Below are 20447 nucleotides of genomic sequence, written 5' to 3' on the forward strand. Positions count from 1 at the left end.
GTATCTATATAAGAGATTTAATGCAGAATGTTGTTTTTACACAAATCACCAATAGAATTAACTTATTTGTGTGTGTAATATCTATAAAAATCCTGCGTTTTCGTAAAGCCCTTGCTTTGTAATGTCTGTTTGATGTACTACTGTTTACACATGTTCTGGGGCGTGTCGAGGGGTTGACAAAGATGGACGCAGTCTTTGGATTGGATTTTCAGTTTTAAATTCACATCCGTTTTACTCATAATATTTGACCCAGCATCAACAAATATGGGGAAATAATTAACAAAGCTTTTGATACAAGTTCCCAAGAATACTGAATACAATTTTTGCTTAAAGCCTTGAAGACCTGGGCCTGTTGTGAACCCAGCATAATTAAGTGCTCCCTCTGGGCCTCCCTTGTGAAAAATGTCTGGACAAGCCTTTGCCCCTGTTTAATTATACCAAGCCATATAAGAATAGGCTTATGATTATGCGAACCGTGTGGGCTGAACCTGAATTTAAATTAAACAAAGAACAATGGCAGACGCTGGTGACATGATAAAAGTGCAGTGATAAATTGATGGACGGGCGCAGCAGCAGATCAACAGTGACGTAATGGAACATGGTCATTTTTGCAGCCAGCGTCGTCTTGCCTCGCCGAGCGTTGAACCGAAGCCGGGGGAATTTCACATGAACACTCTAGTCCTGCGTACATCTGTAAAGCCACCCACTCCCCCCTTTCCATTCAATATAGCCTCTCACAACACTCCCAGGAGAGACACTCTGCACTGGCAACCTCCAGTCTGGAACATGGTCCTAAATCTACTTTGGCAAAATGGCAATGCACATAAATTCATACTGTATTTATTTTAGTGAAGTGCAGATGTTAAGCTCCAGAAAGGTTGGGTAGTGGGTCATTTTGATGCATTACCAATTAGTTTTAGTGGTTTCTTTGCCATGTGAAGCTTTACAGATTTCAGTGAGAATGTATCCTTGACTCCAGTATTGCTTTCATTTGCAGCTGAAGCCGGTGAAAGCTGGCTGGCAGTTTTTGCATCATCCAACGCCAGTTACAGTTTTATGATTGCTGTTTCATTCCCGCTGACTCACTGTTTTATGTAAAAGTGAAGGAATTATTCTTTAGTGTAGTGGTTAGTCTGGATAATATGCCAACCATTACAATAGGGATGGTGATTTAACAACACATAATCGAATCATGATACCGTATTGTGGTCTCTCAATTTGCTCTTATCTGTTTAATGTCAAATGCAAGCCTCCTTCGTAATCAGTGACAGAAAAAAATCGTCAAAACAGATCTTAAAGGCCATATAAGCTGATTAAGTGTACAATTAATTGTGAGAACTCGTGACTGATATGACTTTTTGCCTCATAGTCCTCCCCTACATTACAAGCTCTCTGTGCACTCCCTTTAGATTACCTTAAGTAACCCAACAAGTGCTTGTAAATTGAAGCTTCCTTGTACTCATAGGACTATTGCATTATTGCACACTTTGTTTGTCTGAAAGAACTGTCACTTTTTTGCAGAAGCCTTTCAAAGTGCTTGTTTGATTGAGAGAAAAATGCACAGAGAAAGTAAAGTGGTGCATAGTGAACATCAGCAGAACTGTTGTAGCCCGTGCGTGTGTGTGTGTTGCAGCTGGTTCTGGTCAGCTGACAGCCACTGCAGACTGTGATTTGTTGGTGAGCTGGGCTGGACCGCGCACAGCTGCAGTCAGTGTGTGTGTTCGAGGGAAAGGGAGAGGGACAGGCTTGCCCGGCTGTGGAGAGCACCGCGACAGAGACTGGAGCAGTGCAGCAGACTCTAGCGCAAGATGGAATACAGGGACTAGACTGTGCCACTACACCTTATGTTGGCCACACACGAAAACCCTTAGGTCCAGGTGGATTGGAGCAGTGGATTATGGGTTGCTCTGCCAGTGCCGTGCTGCTGTTGCGCTCAGTGGGAGGGCCGGACTGTGGACACATGTGCGCGCGACACGACCAGATGTCATTGGACGCTGCCACACCTACTCTAGAGGCGTACTGCACGACTAGCGCCTCACCGCTGACCATCATCGTCATGGTAACCAGTACAACTCCCTGCACCACTTTTATCATTCATTCATGCAGTGTCTTGTTGCCCTTCTTTTTTTTGAGTTTGTGGTGAAATTTCTGCTGCAGCGGTTGATGCACGCTGATCAATGGGGGCTGGTTTTCTCACTGTGGCGGAAATGGAAGGGGGGTGGGGGGGGAGTAAAGTGGGGTCACTCGTGAGGAATCTAGTTTCTGTGGGAAAATGTGCCTTTTCTGTTCGCATACTGCACAGATGATGAAAATAGCTGCTCAAACAAAAGCATGAGCCTGATTGTGACAAAACCATTGAAATGACTTGTAGCTAGCTTGTAGATTGCTCTTGTGCTGGCTGCAAACCCTTGCCAAGTTTGTGATTCACCCAGACATCCTTTTTGGTAAACTTTGTGGAAAATGTTTTGGCAGCGTATAATTTACAGCCATTCGTTCTGTTTCCAATTTCTTTTAATCCCTGTCATCCTAAATTCTCTCCACTCTTGCTTCTTCATATGCAAGTTTGGCATCTATTTCATGGATATTTTTCTTTACTGATACTCTTTACTTTTTTATAGTCACACACGGTGTTGCTGCACCAGAAAATGTCACTGAAGATTGTAAAACATCAATTTGAACAGCATAGAGGGGGCAGATATCTCACTTAAAAAATCTGTTTTCTAAATGAAAACTTTCACTTCATGTTAAAGCCACCTTTTGTTGGTATTATTTATTTGACTAGGTTGTTGATAACGTTAGCTATTTACTTGCGGTGCACCATTGTTTTTCATCCAGGGATCCTCCTCTGTATGAGATCCATGTTCCATTAGTGTTACCTAGTCCAGTCTTCCCTTGTCCACGTTCTGTTGCTGTAATGATAAAGAGCAGATGTCTTATGTCTGTGGTTTGTCTCTATTACCCTCTGTCTCCTCCCTGGAACTCCTCTCATCAATCCTTCATGCTTCCCTCTCTCTCCACACTCATCCCATTGCCATTGTCTTTACAGGTCTTTAAATTGACATGGACCAGTTCTTGTAACAGCACCATTTGCTGCAGTGACCAGTGCTGAAGTCCTGTGGCCACGGTTGCTGTCACCGAACAAAACCCTGCTCCGAGAGTGGCACGTACAGATCTGAGGCCAGTCAGTGAAGATGTTAAAATGGGTGCAAACCAGGGCAGGAAATACAGAGAGGAAATCAAAGGCAAATCAAGGAGTGGTGTGTTTGATGAGATGAGAGAGCAGCTGAGAGACTCAAGCCAACAGAGGCAGGTGCTGTGCAACAGGGAGCAGGAGGAGGAGACGACTGAGCGAATACAGAATACTGCAGCATTCACAAGCGTGCGGTTCTATAATATTGTAATTAAGATTCAGATTTATTGGCGCAAACCTTTCACACTGATGCTTTCCTCTGAACAGTTCTTTCTGCGGGTGTGCTAGACCTGTTGTTATAATCTTGAATTATAGTACTTGGAAAAATATTACTACAAAAACTATAAGCAAAAGAATACAAAAATAACAAACAAAAAAACATGAACTATTAATGACGTTGCCAGCTCAGCTTCTTATCAAAGCTTCCCCAAAAACAAATTCTGTTCTGCAATGAGGTTTGATTGGAGGAAGTGACTTTGTGCCTATGTGCACACAATTTCACACATTTTAATGATTAAGATGGTTTGTCACATAAGTAACAACTAAGATTACTTTGAAAGTTAATATATCTTAATATATCTATAGGTGGAAGAAATGATGTGATGTGTCACTTGTGGCTGACTCTTTGCTGGGGGTGTTCTTACCGTGTGCAAACGTGTTTGGTTTGTGGTAAAATGTACGTTGGACGTCAAGCACGTACTTCCTCCACATGCTCATAACTCACCACTCGAACCTGCTCATTCTGCCTCCGATCGGGCACATGACAGTAGCTTTATTTATTGTCCACTTAAGATGCCCAGTTAAGTTTTTATGTTTTATGATTTTTAATTTGAGGCAATGAGCTTCAGAAGCAAAATTACTTTCAGGAGAAAAATAAAGACCAAGCGTGCGCGTGCGGATTTCACTCGGCTAAGTATAGTATGTTGGTTCTTAATTGTTAGTAATATTTTTTGTTTAGGAATGTAACAGGCTTTTTTACTGTTGTTGATTATTTAGAGGTGCATTAACTGTATGGAGGTGGATAGTAGTCTCAAGGCTATTGTCAGTGTAACTACCATGAAATACAATACAATATAATACAATTTCTTACTTTATGTTCATTTAATTCTTACATCTAAATATTTACACATGGTAACTTATTATTATTATAAAAGACAAATGTGACTAATAATCGACCCTAAATAAGATGCTACAGACACAGTTGAGAGTAGAAGCACGTGTGATTGACTTCCTCTGTCTCAGACCACAGCCTCCACCAGTTTTAGCTCTGCTGTTGTTGCTGTGTCTACTCTTTTCTCTGACAGAACAGAATTTATCTAGCTGTAAATCCTGCATATTGCTTTGTGTTTTGTGGTACTAAAGTGGCACTAAATCATTTGTTCTCCTATAATATTTTAGCTTGACCTCAGGTAACCTGATCACACCCTGTGGGTTAAAAAAGTTTTCTTATTTTCCTTTCAAGGTGTGAACATCTGAGTGAATAATTTAACCCTGCTTGTTTTGTTTACGTGTGTATGTTCTTCATAACTGTGCGGTTCCTCAATAATTTGACAAGTTGCATTTTGTGTCAAAACCTTATGCACATAATCGTCATTTACTTCCTTTATAAATCTGTGGCTAAAATGTCACGGCATCACTATTAGGTTTAGTTCATTCGTTATGCTTTCATTGCTTTGTTTTACAAACCTGAAGATAAACTATATTTAGTTATCATTAATGCTATATGGATGTGTGTTCACAGCAGGAAAAGCCTAAGCTGATTGATCCTCTGGACTATGAGGCGGTCGTCTCAGAGCTGGGGGATGAGCTGAAGGAAGACCCTCTCAGAGACCTGCTCCTGTTTCCGGACAATGACTTCACAGTAAGAAGAATGTTTCCTGTCGATGATGCCATTTTGTTAAACAGTTTAAAACAACATATAATAAAGAGAAAGGAAAGTTTTACCTCTTAGATGATTTTTTCTGTCCCCACAGGTGTCTACGGTGCCTCAGGAGAGGCGAACTCTCCAGTCCACGGTCCCCGAGGGCGCAGAGGGACAGGCTGAATGTCTGCTGGTCAGACAGGTGAGGCTGAGCTCCCTGCAGGGCTCTGCTGAGGAGCTGTCAGTCAATACTAATAACTATAGTCCTGCCACAGATGTTTACTCAAGATGTTAATCCTGTGAATGGGAATTCCCCAGAAAATACATGTATTGTAACATTACTGGTGTTGTTAGTCAGTGTATTATTCAAACTGATAAGTAAAGAAGTAGCTAAATATATTGACAATTTCAAAATTATGTAAACGGTCTGTTCTACTCCATTGTTTTATTTTGTACTAAAATTATAATGTATTTCTTTTTCTTCAGGCCTGTCAGTATTATAACTCCGACCTGAATGTAGTCCAGTTTATGTATGAAGACTATGCTGGAGACTACCGCCTCTTGCCCAGGTACTGAAAGCTCGACTTAATCCGTCAGTGTTGTTTAGATGGTAGTATACACAATACAAGCCCTGTGTAAACAAGGACTTAATCTGCAATCCCGAGGTCATAAACAGGAACAAGATCGACACTGGACAAGACCTTTTATTTATTTATTTAACTAAACACAAGCTTCCTCTTTCTCCTTTACAAATACACTTTCTTAAAACGTCCTTTCACGTCCAGTCAGTTATTTAAGCAATCCTGTCAGTCATCATTAGTGCTCTTCGTCCCTTAGAGACTGACCCGGTAAGCACTACTCGCCACCACAGGAATGTCCCCTTCAGGCCACTGTAGTTTTGGTACCATTCACATGACCTAATAGTTAGTCAGGTCTTCAAGCAGGATGTAGCTATTGAGCAGAGTTTTACTAGGACATACTATCTGAGACACTATAATTGGGTGATTTCTTCTCTTTAGATAACAACCCACCATTAGGAATAATTTTACCCAAATAAAACAAAAGATAACAGATTTGTGTAGTTTAACATTTTTCAGGTGAAACAATGAAACTAGAGGGGTGGGTGCAGTATCGAACATCCCAGTGTTTCCAGTTCACAGCACACACAATGACAAAGGCAGGTAACGGTGAAATCACTGAAGCAGCGCAATTTGAAGGTCACCTATTGTTGATTTTTATAGGAATGATGAGAAGACTCTCTACGAAAGCAGATATTTTTTGTCATATTGCATTTTAAAGTCCTCTTTCTTGCCATCATTTTATAGGAAATTATTCAAAGCAGAGAAGCTGCCATCCCACTGTTTTGAGATTGACTATGAGGATGTGGACAAAGATGAGGTCAGTAAACAGCATGTCTTGGCAGAAAGCTTTTAGTATGAATGTATTACAAGTGGGTAGCATCCTGCTCTTTTTGTTTAAATTGATTTAGTGCAACTTAAGTTGTTAGAAATACGCTACAAAAGCAGTTAGCTGAAAGCATTTAAGCCACGGACATCATTTGGCTGAAAAGTGGCTAATACACAATGCAATAAGCCTTGCAACTTTCCTTGTTCCTATCGATCGTCAGCTTTCTGTTTTATTGTCTTAATGTATTTGTATTTACAGGACACCACCTCCCTCTCCTCGTCCAAAGGAGGAGGGGCTGGATCAGGCACTGGCGGGAATGGAGTTTTCCGGTCTGGCTGGCTCTACAAGGGAAACTTCAACAGCACTGTCAACAACAGCATCACTGTCCGGGTAAGGACGCATCTCTCTGTTGAGACACCGCTCCGTCTCGAGTCTGAAGGTCACGAGGTGAACACTGTGGACCCTGGTAGACTGGCAACGAGGGCAGACGGGACTGTCCCATGTGGGCTGTGACAGTGGGAAAAAAAGTACCTTCATGTGGAGAAAGTCTGAATACACTCGAGAAATGCTATGACAGGGGAAGATTTCAACAATTTGTGTTATAATGCAAGCTTGAATCTGCAAATTGAGCCAAAATGTTACTCTGACAGTGCTTTCCCTCTTTGCAGTCTTTCAAAAGGAGATATTTCCAACTGACCCAGTTGACTGACAATTCTTACATCATGAATTTCTACAAAGACGAAAAGATCTCAAAGGAGCCCAAAGGGTGCATCTTTCTCGACTCGTGCACAGGTGTAGTGCAGGTATGTTCCAAGTCTCATGTTGTTAGACACTGTTTGCAGGTTTTGTTTTGGTAATGCTTAAGACTTCATAATCTTCCAGAATAACCGTCTGAGGAAACATGCCTTTGAGCTGAAGATGAATGAAGTGACTTACTTCGTGCTGGCCGCGGAGAGTGAGCAGGACATGGAGGAGTGGATCAGCACTTTGACCCGCATTTTACAAATCAGTCCACACGACGCGCCCATTCCGGACCGCAAGAGTGTGGACCTCACCGAGCACCGCCAGGGTATGTCCATTCTTGCTGTCATCATAACTGGGCAGAACAGAATGAGGATCAATACACAGAAAAATAAAACTAAATATTATTTTTCTCCAGATGTGTTTGATCTGTCGATGGGTGACGGCAGCTTACAGGAAAATGAAGACACAACAGAGAATGGAATCAATCCTGAGTTGGCAAAGGTTTTTATTTGCATTTTCTGTGACTAATTTACTTTTTCCGTACACCATATTCTGGGAGTTGCATGTCTTTGTCAAAAATCTCTGCTTATAAATAGTTTGTATTGTTTTTGCTAGCCAGTCCTATGATAATGATTGATGTGATATGCAGTTACATAGTACTTCTTAAACTGTGGTACACTGTGTCTATTTTAGGCAATCTTATGAGATCATTTCATTCATGCTTTAATAATTTAGGTGTTTTCCTTAGGTATATTTTGGACTTTCTTTAAGATCTAGTTTAGACATGACTTGATATTTTTATAGACCTGGTGGCTCTTGAAAGGTCAACTATTTTATGTAGACTGTCATGATGGGTTGAACCAGTCGAGAGTCACTGTTCTAGAGTGTGATCGCACACTTCCTGATTTTGGTTTCAGTTACCTATAAATGTCACAGCAGTAGCAACATTTGTAAAATACAATAGGCCTACCTGACACAAATGATATGTAAGCCACAGCACGTTTAACTCTCATCTTCTTGTTCAGTATATTGGCGAGACAGACGAGGGACTTCGCTGTGCCAGGAGAGAGGAGAGACTGAACCTTTTCTCTCTTGATCCTGACACCCCTGTATGTATCATTTCCCAGGTCTTGTGTGTGTATGTTTTTGGTAAATGCATACTTACATAAACTACCATGTCATATAGGTTTTAAGAAGCCCACGAACTGAGCATCCACCCCCTGAGCCAACAGTGCGCCCCTTTGAGGAGAAGTTGGGCAGAAGGTTTATGATCACCTGCCGAAGCCTTAACCTGATGCTGCAGGGCTGCCTCAGTGAAAACGACACTGAGCCGGTCACTAATGTAAGCAGAACCACCAGTTGTTGACATGGGCTTTATACAACTTTGTAACTACACATGTGTTTGCCTTAACAGATTGAGCCATTCTTCGTATCATTGACCCTCGTGGATATAAGAGAGGGCAGGAAAATCTCTGCAGATTTCCATGTGGATTTGAACCATGAGGCTGTGCGCCAGATGCTTGGGGGTTGCTCTACTGGAACAAACGGTCAGGTGGTGGCGCTGTCAGGACAAGAGAACGGCCTCTCTCCTTCAGAAAACAAATCGGGGGACTGTTACCTCAGCTTGGATTTGGAGCACTGGCTCTGCTTCCCTCAAAAGGTAAATAATGTGCACTGCATATCTGAGCAGTTTTTTTGATGAAGGTGTTTTTTCTGCTGCTGACAGTCGCCCCCTTTATCTACAGGCAATCTTTTCTGTGACCAACCCCCACACTGACATAGTGATGGTGGCCCGAGTGGAAAAAGTGTTAATGGGAAACATTGCATGTGGGACAGAACCATACATCAAGAACACAGACTCCAGCAAGGTATGAAAGACAGCTTAGTTTTACATAACATATTCTTTTTTTACACTAATGTGGCATAAACTCAGTGACTTGGTATCCACTTATCATTACTAACAAATGAACAGACATATATTTAGATGCGCTGGGCCAAATACTTAACTAAACACAGTAGTTCTGGCAATGTTTGTTTAAAGAGCTAAGTGAATTTCCAGACATCTGACCTGCAGCCAGCGATACTAAATTGAAAATGCTTTGTCAGTACATATAGGCCTGCAATAAATTAGGACTTCTCATGTAACGTTATATTGAATTCACCTTCTTCCTCTGTCCATTCATCTTTACATTGTATTGTTTCACTCGCAGACAGTGCAGAAGGTCATTAAGTCCAACAAGCACTTCTGTAGTAAACTGGGAAAGTACCGCATGCCATTTGCATGGGCTGTGAGGTTTGTGTCATTGCAAGATTGAAAGTCAAACACATGTAATTTTATTGTTAGACTAACAGCCTATATGTTATTGGGCTCTTACAGGCCAGTGTTTAAGGACAACCACGGGGCTCTGGATCGAGATTCTCGTTTCTCTCCTCTTTTTAGACAAGAGAGCAACAAAATATCCACAGAGGATCTTATTAAGCTTGTCAATGAATACAGAAGGTAAATAGCAGCAGATTGAACATTTATAAAGGGAATGGGCTTTATTTGTCATAGTAAATACCAGTTTATAATGCAGTTGAGTAGATTAGTTTGTTTCATGTCATATCGTGTGAGCCTTCATGCTATTATTTCTACACAGGGCTGAGAAAACAAGTAAATTACAAACAATTCCTGGGACTCTGGACATTGCAATGGACTATGTGCCAATGGAGTATCCAAGTATGTCTCCCCAACTGATACCGACAGTACACCATAATGTGGCGTTTTTTGGGAGACATATTTAATATCCTATAAATATATATTTCCAGATTGTGTGACCTCATCCTATGTCCCAGTAAAGCCATTTGACGAACTGGACAAGCACCAGCCGACAGTGGAGGTGGAGGAGTTTGTCCAGGACGCAACGAAGTTCACTCAGCCGCACCGTGTTTACAAGAACCACATTTACGTCTTTCCCAAACACCTCAAGTATGACAGCCAGAAGAGTTTTGCTAAGGTAGAGTAAAATCATGAGCTGACCTATGCTTCTTCTTTCTCCGCTTCGTTGTGTGTTGTTGTTTTTTTCTTGCTGCTTTGTATGTGGAAAGTACAACGGCCCTTTTGTCCACAGGCTCGTAATCTTGCAGTCTATGTGGAGTTCCGCAGCTCTGACGACGAAAGTGCCAAGCCGGTGAAGGCAAGCGAACTAAGTGGCTCTAATAGTGTTATTGTTTCATCCACTGCTTTTAAACTTTCAACCCCGTTTTATATTCATTTTTTTCTTTTATCAGTGCATATACGGGAAGCCAGGAGGGCCACTTTTCACCACAGCAGCCTGCTCCACTGTCCTGCATCATTCCCAGAACCCAGACTTTTATGACGAGGTTTGTAAAATACAGGTGGAGCTAATTAGAAAGCTTTTTGTCAGCCATTTCTGCCAGATTCATAGCTATAACCTTTTGTAGCTGAAAAATGTAAAAATGAATGTCCATCGGTTCGGCATTGAATTTGGACACGTTACTTCTAGATATGATATTTACATGTCATCCATCCTCAGGTGAAGATTGAACTTCCAACGCATCTTCATGAAAAACACCATCTACTTTTTTCATTTTACCATGTCACGTGCGACATTAATGCAAAGACAAATGCAAAAAGGAAAGAAGCTCTGGAGACGTCAGGTATGTTACTGGTCAAATATATGAATGGGTTACACAGCACAGTAATAACACAGTAATATAATGGTAAACATGCAGTACAATGAATAATATAGTTGCAGCCTCTTTTTCGATATTATTGTCAAGAAAATGCTTAAAAAGTTTTAGGATCAATTATTACCATGGAATAAAAGATGCACCATGGTTTCCATCCTATTATGATGATGATATTATTGCGCTGTTAAAGGGATATTTCAGGATTTTTGACATGGGGCCTCATTTCCTAGTTATCCAGAGTATTGCTGACCTCTGGAGATATATTTTTAATTCATGCAGTCCTTATATTTGAAGAGTTTAGTGGTGCTAGGCTAGTGCTAGTGCTAGGCTAGTGCTAGGCTAGTGCATGTCTATGGTATATAGTAGCCTGCATTAAAAACAGTCTAACCCAAGCACAGTGCACCTGAGGCAAATCAATAATAACAATAGACTACTGATATAAATGTCTGTGTTTTAATTGTTGAAATATAACCATTTTGCATTTAAAATAACTTATATTTGAGAAGCATCAACTTCCTGGTCGAAGCTACGCAGCGGCGGAGTGATCTGCTAGGTTACCGGATCTACAATAGTTTGTTTACCTGCGGCCAGCATTACTACAAATCAGCTTTCTACAAAACAGATATGGCAACGTTTGGAGGACTACCCGATAACTTTGAAGAGGTTTTTAATGCAGGCTACTAGTTACCATAGACATGCGCTAGCCTAGCACTAGCCTAGCACCACTAAACTCCTCAAATATAAGGACTACATGAATTAAAAGAAGAAAAAAAATCTCCAGAAATCAACAACACTCTGGAAAACTAGGAAATGAGGCCCTGTCAAAAATCCTGAAAAATCCCTTTAAGTGTAAAGCGCTACGATTGAATTTATTGTTTGCTGTCACTGAGCTGCATGTAAATCCCTTCGTAGTGGGATATGCATGGCTACCTCTCCTTAAAGAGGGGCGACTTACAACTCAGGAGTTCAACATCGCGGTCTCCTCAAACCTTCCACCGGGCTACCTGGGTAATAAGGAAGTCAGCAGCACAAAGGTGAGCACAGAGGTGTTGTTTTAAGACTTTTTTTGTATTAATATTAAAACCCAGATGAATTATGCAAAGATTTTTTAATTGACAAAGTAAGATATCACATTGGTGTCACTGAACAGAGCGGTGCGGATGTGAAGTGGGTGGATGGGGGAAAAGCCATTTTTAGAGGGTCCACCAATGTGATCTCCACTGTATATACTCAGGTAAGTTTGAAAACGTCAGCATCAGTGTTTATTTAAGTCTTTATTCAACTCTAAACCAAAGTTGTAATCAAGTCAACCTCAAGCAGCCATTGCTTAAAGCAGTACTAAGTAACTTGTTAACCTTAGTATATCCTTTTCGTAGTCCCTCTGGGGGTAAGACAAGTTATTAATGGGATGATTGGGGGGTATTTCATCTCCCCCGGTGTCTCTGGCCAGAAAACCACACTCGCACCTTTCCTTGCTCCGACCCGGACTCGGAGGCCTCAATCCACACTAATTGAATCACGAAGAAGAAGCTAACGGGCAAAGCTAAGTGTGGGCTAGCGTCACTTAAACAGTATTTACAGCCAAGTTTGAGTGAAAAAAATTATTATTATTTCTGTCAGAGTAGTATTTACCCTCACGGACAATTAATGAGTAAAAAAAACGCAACATGCTACGACACCTGCTGTGGCGCTTGTGGCCTCTAGGGGCATGAGTTACTTAGTTCTGCTTTAAATCTGAATACAAAAGTGTGTATTCAGTGGCCAGTAGTGCCAAGGACTTGAAAACTTCCAGAAACTCACAAGTCCAAGTCAAGTCTCGGAGAAAGAGTCAAAACAAATGCCAGGACTCATGTACCTCTACCATCATATTAACTGTCTCCTGTACCTGTGCCAGGACCCCCACTTGAACAGATTCTTTCAGCAGTGCCAGAAAAGAGAGCTGGACCTCTCTTCGCCTCCTACCTCAAACTTCCTCAACTGCTTAAAGGTCTGTGAGAATCTGGAATACATGATGAATATCTACCGTGAAAATACCGCAAATATAATCATCATTTGCTTGGTTTCCCTTCAGGGTCTCCTCAGTATGGAAAGAATCCCAGTTATCATCCGATTTCTGCCTGTGCTCTTCAACCAGCTCTTCAAGGTTCTGACACAAAATGACAATGATGAGGTTACTACTGCCACCACTAGGTAGGTCATGGTATTGTTTTTATGCTGAAAAATATGTGTTACTGTTTGGAACGTTCAGATAAATTGACAATGTTTTTCTAAACCATTTTTACACAGTATGTTGTGCCATTGACAAAAATCATAAGCTTTTTTCTAAATCAAGTTGTTGCTCTTGCAGTTGTCCCTCAAATCAAGGCTAAAATAGCACAAAACTACAAGAAAATGTTGCCTAATACTTATCTTTTAGCCATTTCTAAGTCACCTTCTTGTTTTAGGCTGCATAAGCAAAGAATGTGTGAGCCTCTGTCAGATGTAGTTCTTTGTAGCGATATTATTATTTCATCACCTGATAGTGTGATAATGATGAATATACTCTTCTCATGCAGAGTCCTGGTCTATATGGTTTCAAAATGCCATGAAGAAAACTTGGATCACTTCCTTCACTCTTATATAAAGGTAATTTTTTTTAAAGTTCAAAACAGAGAGGAAAGCGTGCAATGTTTGTTCCATGGACCTTTGTTCAGGCCAAAAACTGAAAGGAAAGAGGGAAAAAAACTTGCCTTGAGTTTCGTGAAAAGGCAGGCGACTGAGCTGGGAGACATTTAACATCTATAATCAGAAACACGTGTGTAGAGTCGATGTGGATTTTGGAAAAATAGGCATTTGTTCAGAAAACAGTTATATATGGATTTGTAACAATGAACTGCCGTGCTTCAAGATGGATGGTGAGAGGTAAGAGAAGGCCAGCACAGCTAATGGAAATGGGGTTGCCATAGTAACATATTGGCATGATGTTCACCACTAGAGGTACTTAAATTACCATATATTTATGCGCTAGTGTGTCAAGGGTGAATCGCATATAAGTCTTCCTATGCTGTTAAATCAATTTGTTGTATTGTTTATTTGACTGGCATGATTAGATACCTGTCCTCACAACTTAGCGATTTTATCTTTTCTTATAGTATGTGTTCAAGACTGAGGCTCATGGCTTCAGAACGGTCCACGAAGAGTTGGCCAAAGGCATGACTTTTGACCTGAAGAGCAATGAGCAAGCAGCGGTCAAAAATATACTCAAGGTACATCTTCATGCACAAAATAGCCTTTTGTTTTTAGCAACAGCGCTGAATAAATTACAACACTCTTATGCTTTCAGTTTTCTTGGTTCTTCTTTGAACTAATTGTCAAGTCTATGGCGCAGCATTTAGTTGATGGCAATAAGGTGAAAGTAAGATGTTTTTGATTTTTAAAGTTCTTTGTGACATCATCAATGATTACATGTAGTTTACATTGCTATATTTTGTTTATTCAGCTTCCAAGGCCTCAGCGGTTTCCCTCATCATATTTGAGCCGTGTGGAGTCCTTAGTGGAAACAGTGTCTGAACACATATTTTGGAAAAACAAGGATTTGGGAGAGGAAACTCGCTGTGCTAATGCAGCTGTTGCATCTTTTGTCAAGGTAAGTGTTCCTTTTCTATCACCTCTGTGTAGGTGCGTAGCACTACTAATGCTAGTATTAGTTATATTTAAAATGGGGCGACAATGGCTGAAATGATAGAGCAGCTTGTCTTATAATTGAATGATTGGCAGATCCCTGTTCCTGCAGAGCAGATTGTTGCTGTGTCCTTGGGCACCTCAATACTGCACTACTTTTTTTACCTGTCTTTAAAGGGACTGTACCTAATTTTGAACCCTCTTAGTCAAATGTGACGAAACAGGTATTTTTACTGTCACGGCCATCCTTCGGAGTCCCTATGAGACGAAAAAGGTAAAGCCCTTTTCGTCACATATTGACAATTTGGGTTGACCATACACAACATAAAGAAATCATAATACGGCGCAAACTTCTCGCAACAGGCTGATTTTTCACAAATGACTACCTTTACAACATACTTTTATGGGGCAAAAATAATTTTACCGTACAAAAAGAAAAAAAATGAATCGGTACAATTTGTGTAGTGCTTCATAAATAAAGTTGGATTGTAGTGCAAATATTGTACTCAGTGGAGGCTTTGTGTTGGTGAAAGTGGATTGGATGAAATATAAAGTGGATCCATCCGCTTTGCCCGTGTGAATGTGGTGTTTGAACGAATGGAGGTTGCCCCAGGGGCTGATGGCACAGATTGGCAGCTTTGTTTCCATCAGTCTACTCCAGAGCAGCTGTTGCTACAGTAGTAGCTTTCCACCACCGAGTGTGGAGTGAATGACTAGAGCGTAGCACTTGGAGAAGCTTTTCAAGCTTATAGTTATAATGACCTTTTTCCTAATCGTATGGTTGTATTTCTCTGCAGCGTTGCTTCACATTGATGGACAGAGGCTTCACTTTCAAACTCATTAGCAACTACATCAACATGATCACTGCAACTGACAGCAAGGTAGTGGCTAATTGGCTTGTTACGTAGTTACATATCGACCAGTTTATGAGTTTTAATGTCTGTGTTTGTTGCCAGGTCTTGTGCGAGCTAAAGTTTGAGTTCTTGAGAGAGGTTTGTAACCATGAACACTACATCCCTCTCAGTCTCCCCGTCCCTTCGGCTCGCATCTCAGGTCAGTGCCATTAACTGCATATTTGTCGCCTTTTATCATACATCAGGCAGTGTTCCCATTTGTTTGTCCTCTAACACCTTGTCTCACTCTTTTCTGTCTGTCATTTATTGCTTTTCTTGTCCATATCAGACCACGCATCTCCAGAGCCACAAAGTGTTCATGGTAAATATGTCCATTCCTTGCCCTGTAGTAGAGCTACATAAAATATCGCCAAATTATTTTTGTCGTAATATTGGGTGACACAATATTCATATTAGAAAAAGCTGCAGTATATGAGGACTTCATCTACCCATCTTACTGAGATTTACCATATTTGTGCGAACACAGCATATAACAAAACTGCATAAAAATGACTAATTACTAAATTATTGGTGTTAAAATAGCTTTGTAAAATGTCCCAATGATATCTTAATCAAAACATTTGACACGGTATCGAATATTGGATCTCTTTCATATTGTGCTGCCTTATACTGTAGCACTTTATTCGAGCAGGTTCTAATTGATTTATTCCTTCCCTGTTGGTGCCCTCAGCTTTGATCCCTGAGTACAACCTGACAGGGGAGTTTTGCAGGAAGCACTTCCTGACTGGCCTGTTGCTACGGGAACTGGGGCTGGCTCTCCAGGATGAACAGGACCTCAGGCATCGAGCGTTAGCGACACTCAAGAGTCTCATGGCTAAGCACTCCCTGGATGCACGCTATGCCACCAAGGTACCCTCCCATCAGAGTTGGTCGAGCTCAGGGTTGCCAGGCCCATGGTAATCCCGCGAAAATGGGCAGGTTTTTAAGCTTTTCCAGGACTGTAATAGGCTATATTTAGCTTAATCCTCAATAGAAAAAAACAACAACACTATTTTAAATGTCAAAACCTCAAATACAAAGCAATCAGGGCACCCACATCTTCAGAAGAGCATAAACAAGTGAAATGTATTGGAAATTCAATTCCATATACCCACGCGGTTGTGTGGTTTTTCAGGTACGTTTGGGTGGGTTTATTTATTTTATTTTTATTTGACCTTTATTTAACCAGACAATACATTAAGAACAAATTGATATTTCTGTTCTGTTCTGTTATATAGCATTGCAGTATTTAAACTTGCCATGCATCAATAAAATGACATATGCCCGACAAAAGAAAGTATTCAAGTTCAATTATTTGGTTCAATTTACAGGAGAAGCAAGCGAGAATTGCCTCCCTCTATCTGCCTCTGTATGGCCTCATCCTGGACAACATGCCACGATTCTTCCTCAGGGACATTATTCCCATCTACTTCACCTCCAGTGATCAAGTAAGGCTTCGTGTTTGGAGATAAATTGCTGGGTGCATATGTATGAGGAAACATTCGATTTAACGCTCTTCTAATAAACCTGATGCAATTCTCCCAGGGCTCTCGAGATGACCTCAGTGTGAGTGGGGCGGGCGCTGGAGGGGTCATTCCTGTTACTCGCCATGGCAACTCGGTGGATGCCTCCTTCTCCAAAGAAGTGCTGAACTCCATCACAGGTGAACGAAACGTGTCTCAGCTCAGAGGTGTAGTTTATAGAGTGGGTTATGGATGAAAAAAAGCGGTGAATGAGACATTGATGAAGGCCTCCCTCCCCCCATCAGCTTTCTCTTCCTTGGCAGTTGCCACGGGTAACCAGACCGACTCCAGGGGCTCTCTGATAAGTGTGGACTCCAACCCTAGCAACAGCGACAGGAACAGTGAGAAGATGGACGGATGTGAAAAGGTTAAAAATCGTGACAAGAATGCATTTTTATAGCACTGTAGTAAGCAAACATAATTCAGTAAACATCAGTAAACTATGACCTCTTGTGTGTTGAATTAGTTTGCTAGACCCCAGTCCTTGATCGGATATGGTTCACGTTGTGACAAACTGGATCAGGCGGAGACCCGCAGCCTCCTTATGTGCTTTTTACACATCATGAAAACCATTTCTGAGGGTATGTAATGAACATAGTGATACATTCAAACAAAAAGAAAATCAGATTTTATTATAGATGATATTGCTGTAATTATTTTATTATTTTGACTTTTCTTTCAATGTGTTTTTCAGAAGTGTTGGTGTCGTACTGGCATAGAGCTATTCACCAGGAAATCTCTGACTTCTTCAACATCCTGGAGTAAGTTCTAAGTTTTATGTGTCGGCTATTCGCAGCACTTTTAAGTAAACCTTTTTGAACAATGAAGATAAAGAGCAGACTGAAATGAATAAAATGGATCTTGGCCAAAACGTAGCAGATGAAAGTAATGACTTGGAGGAGAAAAGCTGACCGTAATTCCAAAGAGAGCACTCTCTCCACTCAGCGCTGCAAAATTAACTGTCTGTGTTTCCTGTTTGGAGCAGGCTTCAACTGTACAGTAAAACCCAGGCTTCGGCACATGTATTTCATTTGACTCAAAATAATTCTACATTGTCCTCCTCTAGGTTGTGTCTTCAGCATTTCCGGTTTCTTGGAAAGCGCCATATAGCCAGGTGAGAGGTTATTTTATATATTTTTGGTTAAAAAAAACAACGTTATTTTAATGCAGCGGTGAGGAACTATTTTCTCGACATGCACGCATTCCTAACATCCCAAATGAATGCATAATTCATATCATTACACACATCTGTTCATACATTTGCAAATGCCCACATATGCACACAGCAGTGCGCTCAAAAGAAAAACTCAAGACCAGCAGAAATCCTAATATTTGTTTTGTATGCGAATGCACACTTAACACAGATGTGATCAGGGATAACAAGAGTGAAAACAGACAGAGAAAAGGGGGAGGTGAATTTTCTGAACTGGATGGTTGGTAAGAATGACAGATGTTGAAATGCTGTATGCACTCACTGTCTGTAATGTAGCTGCAGAACCCAGCGCTTTAGAGATTTTTAAATTGTCCCCTCTCAAAGCTGGTACTGAGTCTGTCTGGGGCAACTCGCTACTTAACATTCATGTGTAATAGCCGGCCCAGGGGGATCGCAGTCTCAGCCTATGTCTGTCTCGGTGTCTGTTAGGTCTTTGAAGCTTGTCTCAGTCAGTGTGGGCACCCACTGAACTGTACAAGTGATGAATTACATTGCAAGTTGCAAGCATCATGCATCTGCAACCATCTACTTTGCATATGCATACTGAAATTAATCTACTCTGGAACACACACTCCATGGTTAACCTTGCTGTTGTATTTAGTGCAGCATGTCTCTGTCCTTTCCATCTGTGTTTTCTCACCCACAACCTCTGGCTCTTGTCTGCGTTGACACTGTTCTTGTTTTTTCAAGATGTTATTGTGTTGAGTGTTGCATGTGAACGCTATTGTCCAAGTCTCTTTGCACTTTAGACTCTCTAGACTTGATTTCTACATCTAGCGAATGCAAAATCATGCTACATTCTGCATGTTTTAAGGGTTCAGCTGTGCTTTTTACTGTCCTTGCTCTTCATGCTTTACATTACGTGCCATGTTAAGTCTCCACTGACCCTTATCAATCACATATTATCATTCAAGCATCAATCTACTAACCATTGACTGTGCGTACAGCAGAGAGTATGCATAACTTCTCAATAGAGTTTATTTCCATGTCTGGCTCCAGCTACTGTTATAAAACTCTAACTCAAAGGAGAGTTACCCAGTAGTGTTGACGTTCCAAAGGTGACATTTCTACCTGTTTATTACAAGTAGTGCATAGCTTCAAGTATGTATCTACAAACTTTTGCTTTTATTTAACTTAAGTTGTTAATATGCTCATTATTTAGGAATTAACTGACAAAGGGTTGTGAAGCCAAGTGAGTGATGGTCTTTATTAACTAACGTTAGCTCTGGTGTGATTGGGTCATAAACAGGAAACTAGCAGCGGCAGTAAAGCTGGCCCAGTCAACCCAAGCCAATGGCACCATGAAGGCCTCTAACCATTCCTCCCAGCCCTCTCAACCCTCCAGTCTCCTCCCACAATGGTAACACCCTCTACCTGAAGCAGACTCCTCTGTCTTAATATCTGTTTCTAAAGCTCATAAACACAATTAAGACACTAATGTTTTGTTTAAATGTTTACACTAGTCCTATTGTCATCATGTATGTGGTCATAGTGTTTGTGCTACACACAGATGTGTATGTACTGTATGTACTGTTTATGTATCTGATGCATGCCCCTCTGTGTGCGAGATCCACCAGTATTTCTTTGCTCCCATATGGTAATAATGGCATTGCTAACATGGAGTTCAAAGATGTTTGATGTTCCAGGTTTTGAAACTAGTTTTATTGAATATGTCGTTAAAAAAGTAAACCGTCTCAATGTTACTGGTTGTTGTAGGATGTCGTCTGGAGATGGTCACAGACACGCTCGTTCACAAACCATGCCTATCATCAGGGGCAAAAATGCACTCACAAACCCTAAGCTGCTACAGATGATGGAGACAGGTAACGCATGCATTTCATAGAGCTGCATGAGCATAACAGAGTCCTTTACTGTACATTCATTTTTGTATGTACTGCAGACGGGACTATTCCAGAAGGAGACTCCAATCCCACAGATGTAGAGGCGAACTTGTCCACAGAGGTGTCCCTGACTGTGCTGGATGTACTGGAGCTCTTTGTTCATCATCACAAGGTCTCTGCTTGAATTCATTTTGCAGAACAGTCATTGTAATGCCATACATTACACATTACATTTGGGCAAATAAGTTTTGTTAAATATATAACATTTGATATTTGTTGTAATGGGTTTGGTGAGTAAACTGTCTGTATAATGCAGCATCAAAATGTATGTGGAGTGCCTGAATACAATCCTACTCTGCTGCCACCTGGTGGCTGAAGGTTTTAATATAAGATTTGCTGCTGCTGTAAACTTTCTCATTCAA

The 20447-nt window shown here is 41.0% G+C and overlaps 1 protein-coding gene across 8 annotated transcripts in view; it reads left to right on the forward strand.

The window, feature by feature from the left end:
- dock10 (dedicator of cytokinesis 10) overlaps positions 1-20447 on the forward strand; it is a 40699-nt gene that overhangs the window by 13898 nt on the left and 6354 nt on the right. Inside the window, exons 1-41 of one of the 8 annotated variants that reach the window (XM_079556061.1) lie at positions 1713-2059; positions 4932-5051; positions 5164-5253; positions 5538-5620; positions 6377-6449; positions 6717-6848; positions 7127-7261; positions 7341-7527; positions 7618-7703; positions 8228-8311; positions 8389-8544; positions 8617-8862; positions 8948-9070; positions 9413-9495; positions 9580-9702; positions 9842-9921; positions 10011-10198; positions 10313-10378; positions 10473-10565; positions 10739-10862; positions 11808-11929; positions 12046-12129; positions 12790-12882; positions 12967-13085; positions 13451-13520; positions 14027-14140; positions 14218-14289; positions 14374-14520; positions 15353-15436; positions 15512-15608; positions 15738-15770; positions 16140-16318; positions 16780-16896; positions 16994-17111; positions 17217-17338; positions 17438-17552; positions 17666-17732; positions 18038-18085; positions 19434-19544; positions 19901-20007; positions 20085-20197. In XM_079556061.1, coding sequence (XP_079412187.1) covers positions 1898-2059; positions 4932-5051; positions 5164-5253; positions 5538-5620; positions 6377-6449; positions 6717-6848; positions 7127-7261; positions 7341-7527; positions 7618-7703; positions 8228-8311; positions 8389-8544; positions 8617-8862; positions 8948-9070; positions 9413-9495; positions 9580-9702; positions 9842-9921; positions 10011-10198; positions 10313-10378; positions 10473-10565; positions 10739-10862; positions 11808-11929; positions 12046-12129; positions 12790-12882; positions 12967-13085; positions 13451-13520; positions 14027-14140; positions 14218-14289; positions 14374-14520; positions 15353-15436; positions 15512-15608; positions 15738-15770; positions 16140-16318; positions 16780-16896; positions 16994-17111; positions 17217-17338; positions 17438-17552; positions 17666-17732; positions 18038-18085; positions 19434-19544; positions 19901-20007; positions 20085-20197 — 4566 coding nt within the window. In that variant the 5' untranslated portion in view covers positions 1713-1897. Of the gene's footprint in view, positions 1-1712; positions 2060-3954; positions 4109-4931; positions 5052-5163; positions 5254-5537; positions 5621-6376; positions 6450-6716; positions 6849-7126; positions 7262-7340; positions 7528-7617; positions 7704-8227; positions 8312-8388; positions 8545-8616; positions 8863-8947; positions 9071-9412; positions 9496-9579; positions 9703-9841; positions 9922-10010; positions 10199-10312; positions 10379-10472; positions 10566-10738; positions 10863-11807; positions 11930-12045; positions 12130-12789; positions 12883-12966; positions 13086-13450; positions 13521-14026; positions 14141-14217; positions 14290-14373; positions 14521-15352; positions 15437-15511; positions 15609-15737; positions 15771-16139; positions 16319-16779; positions 16897-16993; positions 17112-17216; positions 17339-17437; positions 17553-17665; positions 17733-18037; positions 18086-19433; positions 19545-19900; positions 20008-20084; positions 20198-20447 lie in introns of those variants that run through there. The other 7 variants (XM_079556057.1, XM_079556063.1, XM_079556060.1 and 4 more) reach the window with 7 other exon arrangements.

This window comes from Gobius niger, assembly GCF_951799975.1.
Source record: "Gobius niger genome assembly, chromosome: 1".
Classification (NCBI taxonomy): Eukaryota; Metazoa; Chordata; class Actinopteri; order Gobiiformes; family Gobiidae; genus Gobius; species Gobius niger.